The following is a 20,638-nucleotide window of genomic DNA, read 5'->3' as shown; positions in this document are numbered from 1 at the left end:
GACGCACCACCACGGCCATTCAGCTACCACACAAGAGACACACCGCCACAAAGGGAGCCCGACCCAGGTGGTTCGCGGCCAGAGCCTTTCAGCATGGAGACTGCGTTAGGAAACATGCTCTAAATATGCGAGATTTACAGAGGAAATCAGGAGAGAGATAGAGAGATAGAGAGCAATAGAGAGACAGTGAGCGAGCGAGAGAGAGAGAGAGAGAGAGAGAGAGAGAGAGAGAGCGAGAGAGAGCGAGAGTGGTATCCCCCCCCCCCTATATCTTCTGCGGGTGATCTCAGTTTTGTGGTCCACACAGTCCTGTCCAACGTGTTTCTTCTTGGGGGGGTTAAAATGAAGAAGTTCAACATCAGGAAGGTACTGGACGGCTTGAAAGAGGTCTCCTCCTCAACGCCATCTGTCCAAGTGGGGCCACAGGAGAACCATGTCGTCCAGGAGACCCTTCAGTCCGATCATTTTCAGCTCTGCAAGGTGGGGACAGATGATCTTTTATTTATTATTTTTACTGCCTTTAGTTAACACGTCTATAGCCCCGTTGTGTTACCCCCGTGTAGACTTGTACGTGTTGTTACCTGCATACAGTTTTCACCGCACCACTTATCCCATTTCAAGATACAGCAGGTGCATTAAGTGCGCTCCCGCAGCTGCAATAAATTAGTCTATCGACACTAATTGCTGAACGTTATTCTATAGTCTAATTTCCCCCACGTATCTAATATTGTAATTATATAGCCCAGTGTTGTGATCGAGCATCATATAGCCATGGGGATCATTGTGCATAGCCTTGATTAGGTCTAGCTACAGTATGAATTGACAGCGCTCTGCATACAGTATATACCCAAGGCTTGGTCGCCAGCAGCATCCATCCAACCTTCAATGCGCATATGGCTAGTGCGTGCGTTTCGCGAGCAACGAACCAACCGAAAGAACGACAATGACCATGCATGCACGAGCTATTCAATGATCGTCTTGATATTTAGATTATTTGTCTCAAGATTACCCAGTGATGTCAAACGTTGATTTGCAAACAGTGTTCCCTATAGTGTGTCACGCAACGAGACGGTGCATGCTCTTGTTGCGACCATATCGTTCATGAGAGCTCTCTTCGCATCATGAACTGTCATATAGCAGCGCGGGGTGGGCCATATATACAGCTCGCTGCCTCGCTTCTTGCATAATCTGTTCGGGTCTGGATTAACATTGTCATTCTTTGCTGGTTGAAAGGCAGCCAGAACACTATTTCCATCCCCGTATAGCACTCGAATCAATCTGATACACACGGTTTACTTTACCCCCCATGCCCCATCACCATCGATCTATACAAGGGGGACTGCGACTCTGGAATGATCATGGCCTGCCTTTTTTTAAAGAAGGAAATGCAGTGATGTGCCTTTCAAGAGAAATGGATGGTATTAATAAACAGAGCAGAGTGAGAGAGGATACATTTGCATGCGAGGTGCGACTGCCTCTTCCACAATATAACGCAACACATCCCCAAAGGCACCGCTAGAGCTTTGTCCTGGCCCTCCTATTGATTCCTCATCTCCTAAACTAAGCGTGTTAAAGCTGCTCTTCCCCTATATGTGATTGTTTGTATATAGCCTATCGGCCTGCGCGTGCCATGCGGCGCATTACGTGATAGTGATAGCCTGTGGCGCTCAAAGCTGCTACCATCCTACCCACAGAAAGGAAAGGGGTTCATATCATATCCCTCGGGAATGATGACGTTAAACTAATCTTTTTACGCACTTCCACCGAATCGGTGATCAGAGTGTGTGTGTATTTGTATTTTATATATATATATTGTGTGTGTGTGTGTGTGTGTGTGTGTGTGTGTGTGTGTGTGTGTGTGTTTTATGTATTTTGTGTGTGTGTGTTTTTTTATGTATTTTGTGTGTGTGTGTTTTATTTTATGTATTGTGTGTGTGTTTTATTTTATGTATTGTGTGTGTGTGTGTGTGTGTGTGTGTGTGTGTGTGTGTGTGTGTGTGTGTGTGTGTGTGTGTGTGTGAGAAGACGGGCTACAGATGAAACCGTCATGATGCAATCATGCACACAGGTTGGTGGGTTGTATGACCCACCGTGCTCTTTGTCCGTGTTAATGCGTGAGAAAGGCAGGTGTCTGGGCTATGAGCTCATCTTACATAACGGGCAGCTCTAGTCCTCTGCTTTAGCTCTTAAGCAAACAAATCCAACAACCCACCAGCTGACTGTCATAAAGCAAGCGCTCCACCCGTGAAGCCTGTATTGTGGTTTTAAGAAGAAAAAAAACATATTGGTGTATTTTATTCTCTGAGCTCAAATGTAATCTCGTCTGCATGTAGGCTAGGATTCGGAGAGAAAGAGATGAGAGAGACCCACAATATTATAGAAGGGTTCATGTCTAGATTCTGTGGAGCCAAAAGTTAGTGTTAAATGGCACAATTTCCTTCTCTGCGGGTGGCATGTGACACATTGCTTACAATCAAAATAATACCGTTGTCCTCTCTTAACTTTCATTCTTCTGTCCTCACCGACTACACCAGACTGTTCGTCATGGCTTCCCCTATCAACCGTCGTCCATGGCCCATGATCCCGTGCAGAAGATCCTGGCCATCGGGACCCAGAGCGGGGCTCTCAGGCTGTATCCTTTCATTTTTTCCCCATTGATCTGCAACTTGTTAACGTGGCCCCTTTAACGCTGGTCTGGGCCCTCGCGTTCCCGAGAGGGTTGGCCTTCGCAGGGCTTTAGCCTCTCCTCAGCAGCAGCAGGTGGGTGTGTGAATGCCTAGTGTACTGTTATTGGTCAGATGGAAATGGTTGTTGTGGCTGTTTTGAAGCTATGGTCAAATAATGTACTTATCTTGCAAGGGATAGAAATGACCAGGCTGTCCAGGACGGAGGAGAGTCGAGCATGGTGTTTTGTCATGTGCACGATGTGCCACTTTGTGTTTGTTATGACATAATTCATGAAATTAAATGAAGGGACGCAAATAAGTATAAGCATACCGGTACCTTATGAATCCCAATTGGTCCCCATATTGTTCTCTCTGAAAACACAGCCCACATCGTCTATCTATCACACACTCATTTTAGACTCCCCCACTAAATCTGTCTGTGTCTCCTCCTCGTATCCATGTCACCTGTGATGTAGGTGTGGTTATGGTTGCTCGTAGCGTCTTGCTAGCAATAGCAGGCTGTTGTACACAAACAGGGACGCCAGCTTGCAGCGAAACGGCACCGCGGGGAGTCGTATAGCTTCAGAGAACGCCTGCTTGTTTGCCTGTGTCAGGCTAGTTTTACAGTTCCTCCATGTGTCCCTCTCCTACAACCTCTGCCAGCTCATTATGGTGTGATGTAGAGCTGTCCGCTTGGCTCTCTCTCCTAAAACCCCCTCCTGGCATCTGCGGCAGTGGCTCGTACGCACGTTCACCTGCATGGGACAGTGGGGGTAATAACGGAGCGTGGTGTACATATAGGAAAGGATGAATCTTTTGTGATTGTTCTCTGACATTTCATCAAAGTCACCTGAGTTAGCTGTGGCAGTGCTCCTGTACAGTCATGTCTTTTTTTTAATTGTCTACTATTCCATGTAGAAGAAATGCCGTAAAATGGTGAGTATCCAAGCTTATATATATACGAGATGGATATTGAAACGGCTTTGTTGGATTGAATTTGTCTGTCATGGTGGTTGGCACATGTCTCATATGTTCTTAAAGACTCCGCACAGTCAGCAGTATAGCTATATAGTCCTAGCGTGAATCTCAGTCGGGATTATTGTACATTCTCTTGTAGATTATTCTCGGTTCAGCGAGAATGATATGGTTTCTGCTTTGAACTTGAAAGCCAGCCCCGCGGTACGGTGTTGTGTTTGAGCGATGTGGATCAGATAGGGCCTTATCGGAGCCTGGTGAAGGTGAATAGGGAAGTCATCCATCCATCCGTCCGTTTGGTGATGTTCCGTTTCTTTCTTTTTTCTTTGCATGACTGACAGTTTGGGCTGCCTTGTCTCGCCTTATCTGATAATGATGGCAACTAGGTACAGACGAGGGGGCCAAGTTGGAGTTATTATTATATACGACCTAGTACCAGAGCTCAACGCTGAGTTTACTGAGCATGTCATGTATTATTTATCAAAGCATCATTGGGGCATGTCGATTTGGGGGGAAAAAAAGGTGGCTTTTAAAAGGTGGCTGATTTCTTGATCCACTGTACCAGTAGGCCTATATCGTATCTTTTATGAATGAATGTTGACGATTCACCAATAGTGTCTAAACACATATCAAAAGGTGGTTGTTTGCAATATGCCCCTGTGGATGTGTAAATGAATAGGACTTTACCACCCACCACATCACCTATATTGGTTTGCCACCCTGCATGTTTTTACTTCATTCATCATTCTGTATCCTCATTGGTGTGTGTGTGTGTGTGTGTGTGTGTGTGTGTGTGTGTGTGTGTGTGTGTGTGTGTGTGTGTGTGTGCGCGCGCCAAGGTTATAATAGTTAACTAAAAAACGAAAACTAGAATAAAAAAAACATTTGAGTTAACTGAAACTAAATAAAAACTAAAACTAAATTAAAAACGATAACTAAACTGAAACTGTATTGTGTTCACAAAACTAACTAAAACTAACTGAAATTATAGAAAAAATACCCTTAGTTATAGTTTTTATCTATTTATATGCATTTCGGAAATTTATAATATAAACCTTTTAAATGAATTAGATTAATTTCCTCATTTCTCCAACAAGTTTTACGGCTGTTTTCAGCACCGTACGGCAGCATGTAGCCACACCTTACGTTGCTTGTTAACATTCTGCACTGCCTGAAACTGACTGCATGTTACTTGGAAAATCAGACCCGTCTTAAGTGAGTGGTACTGTACTGTACTGTAAGCCCTCCTCCCTGGCCTGTGTGTGTCTGTGTGTTAGGCTGTGCAACAGGGACACTTGGTGGTGAACAAACGCTATTTCCGTGCTCGGACACAGCCAGGAACAGACCCAGGGACACAGCCGCACACATAGCTGTCTATAGGAGTGGTTGCACCACTCAAAATGGCAAAAGTTGGAAGAAAGAGACAGTCCAATATGGGAGAGAGTCGCAAGGAAGTGCCTCGTGGAAAAGGATGATTGTAAAATATGCGGAGCACGTCGGAAGGGTATATAGGCCTGTACAGGTGACAACGATCAACGATTAAAATAATATAAAACACAATAACAAATGGTATCATCAAAGTGGAGAAATAATGGACCAAAGTTACGTTTCTGAACTTTTAGAGTTTATATTTTTAAATGGTATATTTTTTAGGTTTTATTACACAATACTTATTGATCTTTTTTAATCCTATACCTGACAAATAAACCAAAGTACGGAAAAAAACTAAAACTATAACTAAACTAAAACTAAGCATTTCACCAAAATAAAAACTAAATAAAAACTAGCAAACCCGCTCTAAAAACGAACTAAAACTAACTGAATTAGAAAAAAACAAGTCAAAACTAACTAAAACTAAACTATAATGAAAAAACCAAAACTATTATAACCTTGGTGCGCGCACGCGTGAGTGTCTGAGACTGCATGGCATGTCCAGACATTTGGCTGCATCCCTTTCCCAGGGAGGATAACATGAATTAACAGATCAAGAGCCTTAGACTATAGCAGCGAGGCAAAGCAGAGAGAATTTCAGCAGGACTAGGTGAAGTGTGTGCGCGTGCATGTGTGTGTGTGTGTGTGTGTGTTTGTGTGTGTGTGTGTGTGTGTGTGTGTGTGTGTGTGTGTGTGTGTGTGTGTGTGTGTGTGTGTGTGTGTGTGCATGTGCGCCCGTCTTCTGAGCAGACGGCTGATCCCTCTAGCCGCCGTAAAGCCAATCACCTCTGTGATCCCCTCAAAACCGCCCTGGATTTGATCCGAGCCAGAATGGCTGTGCTAGACAGTTTGGAGAGCGCTTCCACTGTCCCTTTGGTTGGGTGTTGTCTGGATGAAGGACAGGAGGCCAGGTCAGGGTTCACAGTGGGAGGAGAGAGAAGTGAAGGAAGGGATGCATGGGGAAGGAGAGCAGATGAGATGAGAGGTATACAACGAGAGACAGAAAGAAAGATAGAGAGGCCATCCCCTACTTCAGGACCTAATGGCCAGGAATAGAAGGATTATTGATCTGTGTGGGGTAATGCACTGAGACAGATACACCTAACTGCACGCATGCATGGACGCGCGCGCACACACACACACACACACACACACACACACACACACACACACACACACATATGCGTACACACACGCACACACTGCTCTCTGTTGTTCCCTGCACAACATCTCCACTCCAGTGAGGCTTTCTCCGAAGAAGTTGTGAGCATTTTAAGTTCTGCTACGCAAGCAGTTCATGCATATTAGCTGTCCATGGGATTAGTGATGCGGTTTCGCTGATAAGCAGAATGAGTATAGGTTGTAAAGTGCTGAATGAAAAAAAAATCCCCATCTATTGCTTTTAATATAAAGTGACATTGAAAAACTACGAATAATTTTGGGCGACATTAATGCAAGACTGAAAGGTATAGAAAATGCCTGGAGAAATAAGAGTTCCTGATGAGCCTGTTCTTTCATCCTTGACCAGCTATGACTACGCCATTGCCTTCACTTTCCACTTTACTGTATCTAGTACCGCTATAGCTCCTCCCAAGATTGTGTGTGCGCGCGCACGTGTGTGTGTGTGTGTGTGTGTGCGTGCACTGTGCATGCGTTGTGTTGGGTGGCCCGTGGCGGTGTACGGTTCACCCCTTGGAGAGATGGGTCTTTACCGGTGGTGTTCCAGGAAGATGGCAATGCCATAACTCAGAGGCTCTCCCCGGGCCGTGATCTGGCCAGAAGCGGATCAATGGATCAAATCGTCGCTCCGTTTTCTGCCACATTATCTCATTGGCAGGCACACGGCGCTGACGGACTCACACTAATGGCACTATCCATACACATGCCGCCACACACACACACACACACACACACACACACACACACACACACACACACACACACACACACACACACACACATACTGTACGCATACAGATACGTGTGGCTACACAGTTCTTGAGCTTAGTCCAGTTACCCTGGGTAAACATAGTACCTTTCCTTTCCTTTACAGTAGAATTCTCAGTAGCTACTGTGTTATCAGTGGTAAATATCTACACGCCTAGAGGTAGCCACTTGAACCCTATAACCACTTGTCCCCCAGGGCTCCGTACCACACATTTTTACACCAAATTTCTTAACGAAAATAGCTTCACGAACTCACCGTGTTGTGACAGACCGTAAGCTTGTCATGTCCAATTTCTTTATTCAATTTTATTCTTAAAAACAGCCGACAACTGACCAAAGTGCTGTACACCAAGAGAAACAAAACATAAAATATGTATATAAACTCATTGTGCAAAAAAATCTCACATATTATATAACACGTAACGATTATAAAAAAAAAAACATCAGAAAAACACAACATAGTAGGGGCAGCAAGTACAGAAAATGAAGGCACCAATACATTTGAAAATTAAGGGATCGGGTAGAAAGGTAAAAAACGGTCCAACCAATTTAAAAGGCCTGGGAGAATAGGTGTGTTTTTAGTCTGCTTTTAAAAATGTCCAATGAGGGAGCAGACCTAATAGTTATAGGGGTAGATTGTTCCACGACTTTGGAGCGGTGACCGAAAAGGCTCGGTCACCTTTTGACTTAATCCATTTTGGGCGGGCCACCGAGTGGCGCGCTACAAGCTTGTAGGTCTGCTATTTTTGAAAAATCGAAGAACGACTGACATAGAAACATAGCTTTTTCAGAAAACTGTCAGGATGTAGAAGACATGTTTAGAATCTGATCTCAGGTCAGAATGGGTTCAGCTTGGTGCATGGAACCTTGAGGAGCCTCTGATCAGTTGACCTATCAGTGGCCTATGGTTGTCCATGGAAGCAGCTCACACAGATGTAGGTTGGTGCCAGCCCATGGTGGGCTTTATAAGCAAATAACATTTTAAAGTGTATTCTAAATTTGACTGGGAGCCAGTGGAGGGAGGCCAGGACGGGAGTAATGTGCTCCCACCTTCTGGTCCCAGTCAGGAGTCTAGCTGCAGCGTTCTGAAAAAGCTGCAGTCTAGAGAGGGAGGCACTTGAAATTCCGGATCGGCTTTTTTCACCTGAATGTTACATTCAGTACAATAGTGTTTATATGGCTTTTTCGAGCCAATAACCCCCAAAGTGGCATTTGGCAGTGGTGGACCCCCATCTGAAAAGGTTTAGTGCCAGAGACCCCCCTTCCAGAATAACATTATTTTCTCCAAAATGTTCAAAAATAGCAGACGTACAAGCTACATGTGCTCTTTTTGAGAACCACTGTTCTAAATTCTCTGAGGATTTTTACTGTGTGTTCACATGTACACTCAAGCTCTGTATGTGCACCCTCGCATTGACATACGTGCACGTACACACGTCTTAGTGTGCACATACATACAGTACGCCTTGTGACGGGTCGTGCAGTCATAGATATCGACCATGGATTGTTCTGTTATTTTACTGCTGTCTTTACTCTTTACTGAGTTGGCCACTGTGCTCCTTGTTCTGTCTGCGACGATAAACTTAACTACATCCAGGAACTGGACTGAGGGGTGTACTTAAATAACACAAACGTGTGTAGATTGTAAAGATATTTGTTCAGTTAGTGTGAGTAATTGTTGGGATTTCTGTGTTGTTTTTTATATTTTTTATAGAGAGACAGACAGTAGGCTGGCAGGAAATGGGGGAGAGAGATGGGGGAGTGACATGCAGTAAAGGCCGTCGGGATCGGGAGTCGAACCCGCGGCACACTGCCAGACTCGGGCTACTGGCCAAGGTGCCTGGACCGCTGAGCCACGGCCCAGGCCGGGATTTCTGTGTTTTAATACAAGACGGTATGAGCAGGAAAACGGCACATTAATGCATGCTATGCAAAGCATTTCAAGATGAGCATGCATGCTAATAAGCTACTGATAAGATTTATTTTGTTTTGTTCACGTCGTATTTCTTAATATTTCATGCTCCTCGATTAATTTGACCCTTAGTGATTTTGGCAAATCAGAAGCTATTATAATGACTTGTAAACGAAGAATATTTTGCGTGCTTTGTGAGCCTGTTCTGAAGGCATAATATTAGTGCCTATAGCGGTGCTCTATAATACTGTACATACAGTATATGCTTATAATGAAGATAATTAATTGGGATTATAATGAGGAGAATGATTTTCTTTGGCTGTGGTAATGCTCAGTGGGCACTGAACCCTCGCTGTAGTGCAAAGGTTAAAGAGGGAGCGATCTGCTTTCAGATAACAGATTGGGTTATTTATCTAGCTGTTAGTTTTCAATACCCCGCAAGCCCCCCCCCCCCCCCCCCCCATTCCTTCCATAGCCCTCTCCATATTGCTGTCTATATTCAAGAGATAACCATTTTAGATGGCACTCCTCCGTACTGTGTGTGGTGTGTGGTGTGTGTGTGTGTGTGTGTGTGTGTGTGTGTGTGTGTATGTGTGTGTGTGAGTGATATGCGTGCGTGTCCTTAGTTACATAATGCACTGGAGCTCGGATCAGCAAAGACAAGGCTGAATGAGACAGCAACACTCATCAAAGGAGCTTGGCTGCTGCTGCCTCCAGTGCGTGCGTGCGTGCATGTGTGTTTGTTTGTTACACTCGCACGCAGTGTGTATGACATCTACTGTAAGTGTGTACATGATTAAATTAATATACAACATATGCAAACCATGCTATGTCTTTGCCTCAGGCCATGCTTGACTTGAGTGGGCTGCTGTGACATGCATGACTATACATGTGGATGAATTCTGCAATTAAGTGTCGTTTTGTGTAAAAATGGGAAAATGCGGTGCGTGTCGCTGGCCAATGTGAATGCCGGCAAATCACGTCTGGAAGCAAGAGTGATTCAGAAAGTACAAATTTAAGAGGGATTATCATAGTTGACCTAATTTCACTCCTCAGTCACACAACTGGCACTGCAGGGGTTTGGGGAAATATGGAGGAGGGGAGGACGGCAGAAATGAACAGCTCACCCTGTTGAACATTGTGTGTGTACTGTGTGTGTGTGTGTGTGTGTGTGTGTGTGTGTGTGTGTGTGTGTGTGTGTGTGTGTGCGTGTGTGTGTGAGCATTTGTGTGGTGTAACGATTTCTGGCGGGGTAGAAGTTGTACCTGCCAAATTACCTTTCTTTTTAGTTTTTTGGACAGAGCGTTCTGGGTCAACGGTAAGGTCGCTAGGAAGCCAGTAAGTTGTGACTATGATGTCACCACGCTGCAGATCAACTGCACTCTTCTGCCATTACGGTTTTGTTGGCTTGCCTTTGTGCGCGAGTGCATCTGTCAGTGTGATTTACAGTATGTATCATTCTGCGCCCGCGTGACGTAGTCAAAGACTCTAAATCAAAAGCCACTTTTGTACTTGGTCCATCTTGAGAAGTGCTGAGTCCTCTCGATATGCCACCAGCCCACTAGTTGTCCTTAACAGGAAATTGAATCATGGATAGAGCGACAGCTGCTGTGGCCAGCAGTGTTAACTAAGACTAAAGACTAAGTCGACTTAAGGTTTTTCAGAAGATTGAATAGGAGTAAGACTAAATGGTGTGTTATTTAAAAGACTAAGACTAAATCAAAATATTGTGAAAAACTTAGCACTGGTGGCCAGTAATATGACCCTTGCAACTAGTCACACGTTTAACTCAGTTTTAAGGTCAACGGCACCAATGCAACTCCTTGCAACTGCCATTGGGGTGAATGCGTTGGTTAGACACACAGTCTAGGCATTAGTCCGACAACATCGGACTAACATCGGACAACATCCCAACATGTGTGGCCGGGTTACAACTAACCTGTGGCCGGGTTAAAACTCACCCGTGGCTCACGACATGCGTGGCAGGTTAAAACTCACCCGTGGCTTCCTGTGAGGTTAGGTTAGGGTATGGGTTTTGGGTAGGGTGTCGGACTAATGCCTGTCGGACCAAACACGCATTTGCGTGGTTGACCGCGAAACTGTATTGTTGCAAGGAGTTGCACCTGGGCTTAAAAAGCTGAGCAAGCGTTTGACCAATGGCAGTCCAATGGCCGCAGTGGCATCTAATGCCATGAGTAAGATAAACAGAGTTGGATTGAGCAGAATAGTAGCAGAATTCAGAAGGTGTGGGGTTGAAGACAAAAAGCACCAACTGGCCGTGAGTTTTGTGGGGATTGTACATCACGCAACTGGGGCCGCTTTGCTCTTATGTCATATTTGGGCGAAGGCACGGTTTCCCCCTGCTATTACTTAATTTGCTCTTTGCCCTGTGTCTCTCTGTTAGCTTCTGTCTTAAGAAAATTATAGCTGTGTGTGTGTGTGTGTGTGTGTGTGTGTGTGTGTGTGTGTGTGTGTGCGTGTGCGTGTGCGTGTGCGTGCGTGTGCCATATGACTGAGGGCCATGTGTGACTCACCAGTTCACTAATGGAAAGGTTTCCATGAGAGATTCACTATCGTTTCTACACTCAGGTAGACAAATCGTATACAGCATACGCACGCATGCACGTGCGCAGACACGTGCACACACACAGACGGGCAGGAGGCCATTCAGGATTTCTTTTAACTATAATGCGGTGTGTTATTGGAGGACAAGAAATCTTGATGACCTGAGGAGATGGAGGCTAACGGCAGACTGATGGGATAGAGTGTTATTGTTATATACAGGCTGTGTTGTAAACCCTGGGCAGTGTGCAGGACTGACTGTACTCTACTGTACTGTACCGTACTGTAGCAGGAGAGAATTCATCACCGGAGCCTACTGTGTTCTCTGCAGTGCAGATTTTCATTTCGCATTATTTTTTCACTGCTCCGTACACCCTGCCGCGGTACAGGTAGAGGGTGTGTCCACAGACGTGTGTGTGTGTGTGTGTGTGTGTGTGTGTTGTGTGCTTGACGTGTGCATGTGCATGATGGAGAGCAGTGGCCGTGCACTGCTACCTGAAGCTGGAGAGGTCTCCTACCTGTGCACTAATTACTCTCGACAGACGGCAAATCACGCTCGACTGGCTAATCGTAAATTACATATTGTCGTGTGGGCTAGTAGCGAGTGAGTAGAAGGGCACAGATTTGTATACACGCAGGCACACAGACACCCGCAGGCACGCACACAGGCACACACACACACACACATGCACACACACTGTCTGTTTGTCTGTCTGTCTAGTTATTGCAGGCCTCAGCCTTAATCTGCGTCTGTCCCAATGCCTCAAACGTCCAACCACGCCCCACGACTTGTGCAGTGGACGGAAGCCCCCCCCCCCCCCCCCCCCCAGCGAGGCCTGCTTAGTGGTCCCATATCTCAGCATCTGTCCCGGTGTAATTAATGTGTGGCTATTACAGAGCGCAGTGCGCATGTGTGGAGAAGAGCAGATTGTGACTGACAGAGACATATCGGGTGGGCCACTGAACTCTGCTCACCATGGCTCTATAGTGACTTGGGTCAAATGGGCAACAGGAGACCAATTCTGTGGCCCTAGATCAGCATTTTCATCACATTGACCGTGGCTTAGAGCAACAGTAATATTTACACAGGATCTTTACGGTGCCGTGTTAATCCTAGTGATGGAAATGATGATATACTGTAGGGGCGGCAGTGGCTCAGGAGGAACAGTAGAGTAGCCTTTTGGGCCTTTGGGGAATTGTGATTGGTCTCTGACCAACCGAACCAAAGCAGGCTCCTTTCCCATATAACAGCGGTTGTTTGCTATAGAGACATGATTGTTTTTTTGGGAGAAAAAAAACATCTTATGTCCAGTCACACTATATTGAACCCGAGATGTTCCTTTTTACTATGTTAAAATAACAATTGAATACATTTATTATCAATACGCAACTTGAAAAACGTGTTTTTGTCCAACTTGTAACAGCAACCAATGGCCGCGGAAGAGGGGTAGGACTATGGGCGGGATGAAAGGTGAATTGGAAGGTTCCCGGTTCGGATAATCATAGATGTCCACCTAATGCATCTGGTGACATATCTAAATTCAATCACAACTGGGTGGAAACAATTCGTAAATAAAAATAAATTAAATGACGGCATCGCAAAGCCAGTGCGCAAAACTTCAGGGCCGTCCTTCGTAGTGGGATGGCATCAGGGTATTGGTTTTCAAAGCAGTGGGCGTACTGTAGGTTTGTTAGCGCTCGTTTTCTCCGCCGTCCAATTCCACACATTGAATTTAGATTTCCCCAGACGTGTCAGAAGGCGGAGATCGTTTGGCTAAGTGTCCTTCAGCAAGACACTAAACCCCTAACTGCTCCCGACGTGCAGGTTGGTGAGCCTCGCATGGTTGCCTCTGCCGTCAGTCAGTGTGCGAATGTGCGTGTGAATGTAAAGCGCTTTGCATAAAGGCGCAATATAAATGCACCATTTGCCATTCACGAGGACGTCTGTGACATAGAACCCACAGCGTGTCACAAATCTGCCCCCGAAACGTCACGTAATCTATAGCATTAGCTATTGCGTTGGATGCTATACGTGTTGACACAGGCCTGCTGCTCTGCCACATAGCAGAAAGTGACACCAAGTGACGACTTGGTGATTTATGACAGGGTTTGTTGGCCACAACTGCTTTCTCAGCATTGCTGGGACCAGTCACCTGCACCGTGTACCTATTGATTCACTCATATTAGTCACTGGTCAATAGGCTTCTGTAGTGTTACTAGGCTCTGAAGACCAGCGGTATGACCACTGTACAGATAGAATGCCACCCACAGGTCCCTTTTACCACTAAAGGACCACTTCACCACTTTCCAGACTATCTTCATATAATTGGTCCTCGGTAATGATCATGATACAATAGCACCATTTCTTTCTACTCTGGTCTGCAAGTGCGTTTCCATCAAGCCCTGATTTAGCGCATTTAGGCTTTTGCGCATAACACGTTGCGAGCTTGCACATCTGCCATCTTCACTCTTACGGAACATTTAGAAAATGCCTGAAAAAATCATAATAATGTAATGCCTATAATGACATCAACCCAAAAAAGGGCCGCCGGTTTAAATGAGCCCACACACTCTGTGCAAGGTCTGTTTACGACCACAGCAAATGGCGATCTGATTCCAGGAGTGGTTACATGTGCGGACCCGAGGGACCTCCGTGGCTCTTATTGATTTCAAATAGCGCTTCATTTGTAAGTCCAATGCATTCATTATCATGCATATCATCATCATCATCAGTGTCCCCGTCTTCCCGAGAAGATGCTAGTACTGCTTGTCAAACTATATCCACATATAAGCCTTCCTTCCTTTAGTTTGAAACAGGAGGCTTTTCCAGGAAAGCACATGATCACCATAATATACGACATTATACACAGAAAATGCAGGTTCCTTTTATACTCACCTCCATCTGGTGACTGAATCTATACTCGTAGAACGCCTCTGTTTACTTCAACGTTAACCGTCTTTTTTTTTAAAGCTGTTTCATTCGGGAAACACAGAAACACAGAAAAAGTGAAAGATCGCTATGTACAGTAACAAGTCCCACGAATGTTATTTAATTCACCCAAAACATACATTTTGTACATATCGTTTATAGAAATGAGCCACAAATCAAGCTTGTTTTGACCCAAAACGCAGCCTGGAAGAAGAACCCGAGATATTAGGATTCTAAAAACTCGTTCCCATAGACAGCATAAGCCAGCTGTCTATTATTAATTTTTTTCTTTCATCTCACTTGAAATCACTTGAAAGCGTAATCAATATATTAAAAAAGACGTCCAAAGACCATCTCGGCGTCGAGGGCCCAAGCAGGTAAAGGCGTCAACAGACGATCTCGGTGGGCAATGAGTCTGTTTAACATTGAGGATGTTATTGTGTACTGACACCACTGACAGAGGTGCACGGCAGGCTGATTGCTAATCACAGATTGCAATTTGCTGAATGCCACTGCCCCCAGTGGATTGTGTCCTTTGGTGATATGTCATGCTTATCAAAATGACATAAAGTCATTGTGTGATGCATGCCATCGAGTATCACCATCACGCACTAAATTGTAAATGGCACAGCGCTAGTTTCATAAGATTGAGTTTGAATACGTGTTTGAGGGTCATTGATTTTGATGTGATTTGATTATTAAAGAACACTTTGGGGGAAAATCGACCTACAGTACCTGTATAGAAATATTATTGGATTACATAACTCTGAAATCGTTGCTAATGATATACTGTACTATACTGTATATACCTTTTTTAACTTACTCTATTTAAAACGTGTCATGGACAAATTATAATTTTCTTTGTGGTCACATGAAAAACAAGGAAGGAACCTAGAATATTTGTTGTGCCTTTGGTTTTGTTTTGTCACAGCGATGACTCCGGACAGTTTTTATTATCAGATTTTGTTTGTCTTGGCAGATGAGTGAGGGTTCCAATTGGTAATGATTTGCTTTAGAATCGTTTAAAGGTCAAGTTCATAGGTCAAAGGTTAGCCCAATGGTTTGTGTGTTGGTTGAAACGGGGATTATCAGATACATTTGTGGAATGAGAAACGCCTATGATGAATTGAGATATTTGTCTGACAGCATTTAAAGCCAAAACCACACCAAAGAGTCGTTGGGACAAAACCGTTTTTAAGGTAGAACACACCAATGCAACTCATTGTTTTACCTTAAAAAACTGTTTTGACCCAACCCGACCCTTTGGTGTGGTTTGGGCTTAAGAGGCACTGATTGTGAATTGGTTTCTCATTTTAATATTAATAATAATACAGATTTTTTTATAGTGCTTTTGTTTGTGTCATGAGCACATCAACAGAGAACGCTAATGCAGCGATATAGCGACGCAATTTGTGAATTTGCGTCAATGAGGCATCATCGTTCCATTTAGTGTAGCAGAGCCTTTCCACTGAGCCGACATGCACAATAGCGGCATCCTCCTGACTTTTGACATCAATAGAACGTAACCTTGATTAAGTAGCATTGGTAACTATAACGGCACCCTATTGTTCATGTGGCCGCCATAATGACGCAGTGTAACAACGGTGATGCAGCGTGACTCGAGTGTTTAGGAGTGACAGCGTGTCGAGGCATTACCGTGTTGTTAGCTTGACGTTATCCCTGTGTGTAAAGGTTTTGTCACTTCACCTAATGTGCTACCTGGCCTTCTCCCCTGGCCTCTGGGTCTTCACTGCATCGGTTCTCACACATTTTCATGTCAAGGAGCCCCATCTGTTTATGCCAGGGACCTCCGTACGAGATTTGTGTTATCGAAATGTTTAGAAATTATTATTTTTCTTTTTTTTTACCTCTATATGCAAGGGTGATTTTGATGATATACATTTAGCCGGGGACCCCCAAGGACCCCTACTTTGAGAACTATTGAACTATTGATGACAGAACTGCAGTCTGCAAGGCATTTTCTCTGCCGTGACCCTAATTTATGCTTTGGTCTTGTCTTGTTGAGCGACACTTTTCACGACACACTTTGTCGCCAAAGCATAAATCAGGCTTTGGACTCACTGTTTCCCACATGCTGCTGCTCCTCCTCTTCCATCTCACACCTCTCTCGCTTCAATGCAGTGATGCAAATAGCCTGCATCCTGCATCCTTTAGACTCACTAAATTGAGAATGAGATTCAATTTATTGTCAATGTACAGTACAAGTAATCATATGTCACCCTCCGGGGATCATGGGATGCAATACTGTACTCAGTACTGTACTCGTTGTACTGTTGTTGAAGTAGGACTCATAAGATTACCACCCCCGGGTCCCGGGTCCCATTACATTGAAAACCTATTGGCATTGTTGCAAGCAGTGGTGGAAAAAGTACTCACATTCTTTTTAGTAAAAGTAAAAGTATCGAGCAGTAAAAGTCCAGAATTTAAAATGTACTTTAGTAAAAGTACACAAGTATTGTCATCAAAATGTGCTTAAGGTACCAAAAGTAAAAGTACTCATTATGCAGAATGTCCCATTCTGAGTTTTCAAATTCAACATCTTTTGAAATGAGCAGATCTACAAGCTCACAGTGCATGATTTATTGTGAGCTTGTAGATCGGCTCTTCTAAATCTAAAAAAGTAACTATAGTAACTCAAGTTTTCCAATGATTGTAGTGGAGTAAAAGTACAATAATTGCCTCTGACATGTAGTGGAGTGGAAGTGTTGGGAATTGGAAAAAATACCTTTTATATTGTACTTAGAACACTGCAGTGCCTAAGGTAGCATAGACACAGAACACTCTTACTCACACATCCACATTCCACACACGGTTACACCAGTGCCTTTAATTTGGTTCTAAAACCTTTAATGTGATAACACAGGCTCTGCACTGCAGCAGCAGCAAGTACAGTCATACAATACAGTGCCATGTGTTGGCAGAATTACATGAAAAATGTCTAAACCGATATCGTTTTCCAATCTTGTACCGTGATCTGCATCTTTTTATTTTATTTTTTATTTTTTATTTTTTGCGGGGGCTTTTTGCCTTTATTGATAGTTATACAGTAGGTTGAGAGAGAGATGGGGGGGGGGACACACACACACGCAGCAAAGGACTCGAACGTGCAAGACGCTGTCTAGTAATTTGTCTCCTTACCTCATGCTTTGTCTATCGCTTAGACTTTCACATTTCGCATTTGTCGTTGCCTGAGGTCATCCATTCAAGGGCAGTGTCATCAGCCCAACCCCTAGATATAATCGGTTCATCACGTACCCATAACCTTGAACCTCGGGACTGTTTAGTCACAAGGATGATGATCAAATAGCATCAGTGGCAGTTGATCAATGCAGCTACCGTGGCGTGGCCATGGGTGACATGCTGAAATTCGTCATGCAGCGAGCTTGCACTAATTGGTCACCTACTGCTATAGCAGCACTAGGTTACTAGCTAAATACTGTATCATCCCTAATGCTGATATCAGTTATCACCTTTTATCACTCCCCTATATATACATACACACTTATCTATAGTACTATACTAAATTATGTATCTATTGCCTGTGTGAGTGTTCTGATGTTTGTGTTTTAACCCATTCTGGGCGGAAACCCCTGTTGGTGTTTTAACTTTTAAGCATTATGTTATACTTTAGCTATTCAAAAATATAATAGAAACATAGACATAGAAAACATGGGTTTTTCAGAAAACTGTGATTTAGAAGGCATTTGTAGAATCGTCCTCAGGTCTAAATGGGTTAAGCATACAGTACAGATATGATCTACAGTATACAGTAGTGCTATTGTGTGTGTGTGTGTGTGTGTGTGTGTGTGTGTGTGTGTGTGTGTGTGTGTGTGTGTGTGTGTGTGTGTGTGTGTGTGTGTGTGTGTGTGTGTGTGTGTGTGTGTGTGTGTGTGTGTGTGTGTGTGTGTGCTCTGAGCTACTATGTGTGCGTGTGCTGGTCTTTATGTGTGGTGAGATGATCCCTAGGCCTTGTACATGTGCACATTCAGTATATGTTTCCACCTCTGTTCCCCCTCTGCTATACTGTAGCAGACAGACATAACATTGTTCCGTGTTTGTTTTATTGCCTGAAATAATATGTTGGTGCTCATGTCCCGCATGTGGAATTAACACAATCCGGGGCCATTCTATTTCATGCTGCTTTACCTTCATTGCTAAAAGCTAATTTCTAAATGTGAAACCAAACCAGCACCAGCTGGTGAGCATTAGCATGGCTGTGTCAGCCTCCTGTGCTACAATAATGCCTATAAACAAATATAGAATGCTATTTGTTATGCAGCTAATTGTACTTACAGGCATAACATAGTTGTCCTATACACAGGTACAGTACTACAGTACATACAGTAGGTTATCTATTTGACTAGCTTTACTCTTAATCACTTTAACCCTAGCCTGGGGTTCCTATTTATTAGATTTAGTTTTTACTTACGTTTTTATCCCATTATCTTTGTAACCCATTTTTCACCCTGTGTTAATATTGCCTAAGCTGTAATCCTGGGCGCTACTCTCCCTCTGCTAACCTGGGGAGAGCCCCGAACTGAGCCCATGCATGAGGAGTGAGCAGGCCGCTTCTTATCACCTGAGATAGCAGACATGTTTTTTTTGTGAGGGGACATGGAGAGAACGTGCAAGCAACACACAGAAAGGTCCTTTCGCCAACCCCAAATAGGGTATGGGCGCTGATGATGCGGAGGAGAGAACACTCCCCCAGTGCCCACAGCGTCCCCAGCGGGAATCGAACCCGCAACCTTCTAGCTGTGAGCTGGGGTTCCTATTGTTGTAGGTGGACATGATATATATTTTCCATAAAGATTTCAGCATTTCTTCGAAGTATATTGGGCTTAAGTGCCATTATACTGTACAGTAGACGGTTGCAAAGGCGCATTTAACCAGCCTGATGACTCAATTATTACTACTGCCACAGCAACTGAAGGCTTGTAAGGCTGGCTTGACAAAATGGCTAAATGCTAAGTCCTCCTATGGTAGAAATAGACTGAATGTGGATTTTCTATTTTCACCATAATGTTTGGATAAATAGTATAGTATTCTCATAGGTAAATTGATTTTCAAGAATAGTAGATGGGGTAGATAGAAGGGTGATTTTAACCTGTCAGTCTGCCTAATCCTGTGTCTTGCAGTGGTGGAAAAAAACAACCCTACAGTGTGTGTTGAGGACCAAGAATATGCTGTATCGAATGATCTAGCCTTCCCTTCCCTTTTTAGCTAGCTTTGAATGATCGCTTTTTTTTACAACAAAAACAGCTGAACTCAGCAGGATTACGGCCCTGTCTGTCTCGGTATCCGCCAATCGCGCCGCCTCACTCAATCGACAACCTATCCGATGGGCCGCTAAGTTGCCATGGCGCCTCGAACCGGCCATGGCGTGGCATCACAAAAGGCTGTTGCAGATTTTGCTCGGTTTGAAACATCAGCTCAAGAAGAGAGAGAGAGAGAGAGAGAGAGAGCTGTATTGACCACGGAGCTCTGAGGCTGGTCGTCTAAGCCTAAATGGATGACATTAAGTTGGGCTTTGCACAAGCGGCAGTCAAGTGTCCTATAGATCAATTGTGTGGTTCTGTCCCGGATTTGGCTCGGCCTCCTGTCGGTCAAATATTGGCAATTCAAGGCAAACCTTCCAGCTCGATGCCGGCTGGTGGATGACGTGTAGCTTTAGTTTCTATATCCTCCATATAGGGCTGGCGGCGTCGCTCGGTGGCCTGCCTCACACAGAGAAAAAAGAACACACGTGTGTGTCAGCACGGTGTGATGACTCAGACGTTGATGTCCAGCCAAATGGTTGTCATGTAAACGGCTCCTCCCTCGCCCCCGCCGTTTCCCTCCCCTTTTAACTCCTCTGACCCTGGGTTGTGGATTACTGTGTGAGATATGTCTATATTTGTGTATATATATGCGCGCGCGCGCGCGCGTGTGTGTGTGTGTGTGTGTGTGTGTGTGTTGGTGTGTGTGTTGGCGTGTGTGTTGGTGCGTGTGTGTGAGAGAGAGAGACTGTGTCCATGCATGCGTAGAGCGCCACTGGCCACAGGGCTGTTTGTGCTTTTCCATCTGATTGAAGCACAATGTGGATTACACTCTGATGTCAAGTATGGGAATGGGGGAGGGGCAAAGGGGACGAGACGGACAGCTCAGGACTTGAGGGCCCGTGTGTGCGTATGTGCGCACTTGTGATTCCTAAGC

The 20,638-nt window shown here is 44.5% G+C and overlaps 1 protein-coding gene across 6 annotated transcripts in view; it reads left to right on the top strand.

Moving 5' to 3' along the window:
* Positions 1-342: 342 nt before the first annotated feature.
* Positions 343-20,638, top strand: part of stxbp5a (syntaxin binding protein 5a (tomosyn)) — a gene marked incomplete at both ends in the record, with an annotated part of 141,733 nt that continues 121,437 nt past the window's right edge. For all 6 annotated transcript variants that reach the window (XM_083789965.1, XM_083789963.1, XM_083789961.1 and 3 more), the window contains 2 exons: positions 343-480; positions 2,535-2,632. In XM_083789965.1, coding sequence (XP_083646091.1) covers positions 343-480; positions 2,535-2,632 — 236 coding nt within the window. The remainder of the gene's footprint in view (positions 481-2,534; positions 2,633-20,638) is intronic.

The sequence above is a fragment of the Protomyctophum parallelum genome (assembly GCF_964188405.1).
Source record: "Protomyctophum parallelum genome assembly, chromosome: 19".
NCBI lineage: Eukaryota > Metazoa > Chordata > Actinopteri > Myctophiformes > Myctophidae > Protomyctophum > Protomyctophum parallelum.
Note: the sequence above shows the minus strand (reverse complement) of the source record. Positions and strands in the feature narration are given on the sequence as shown.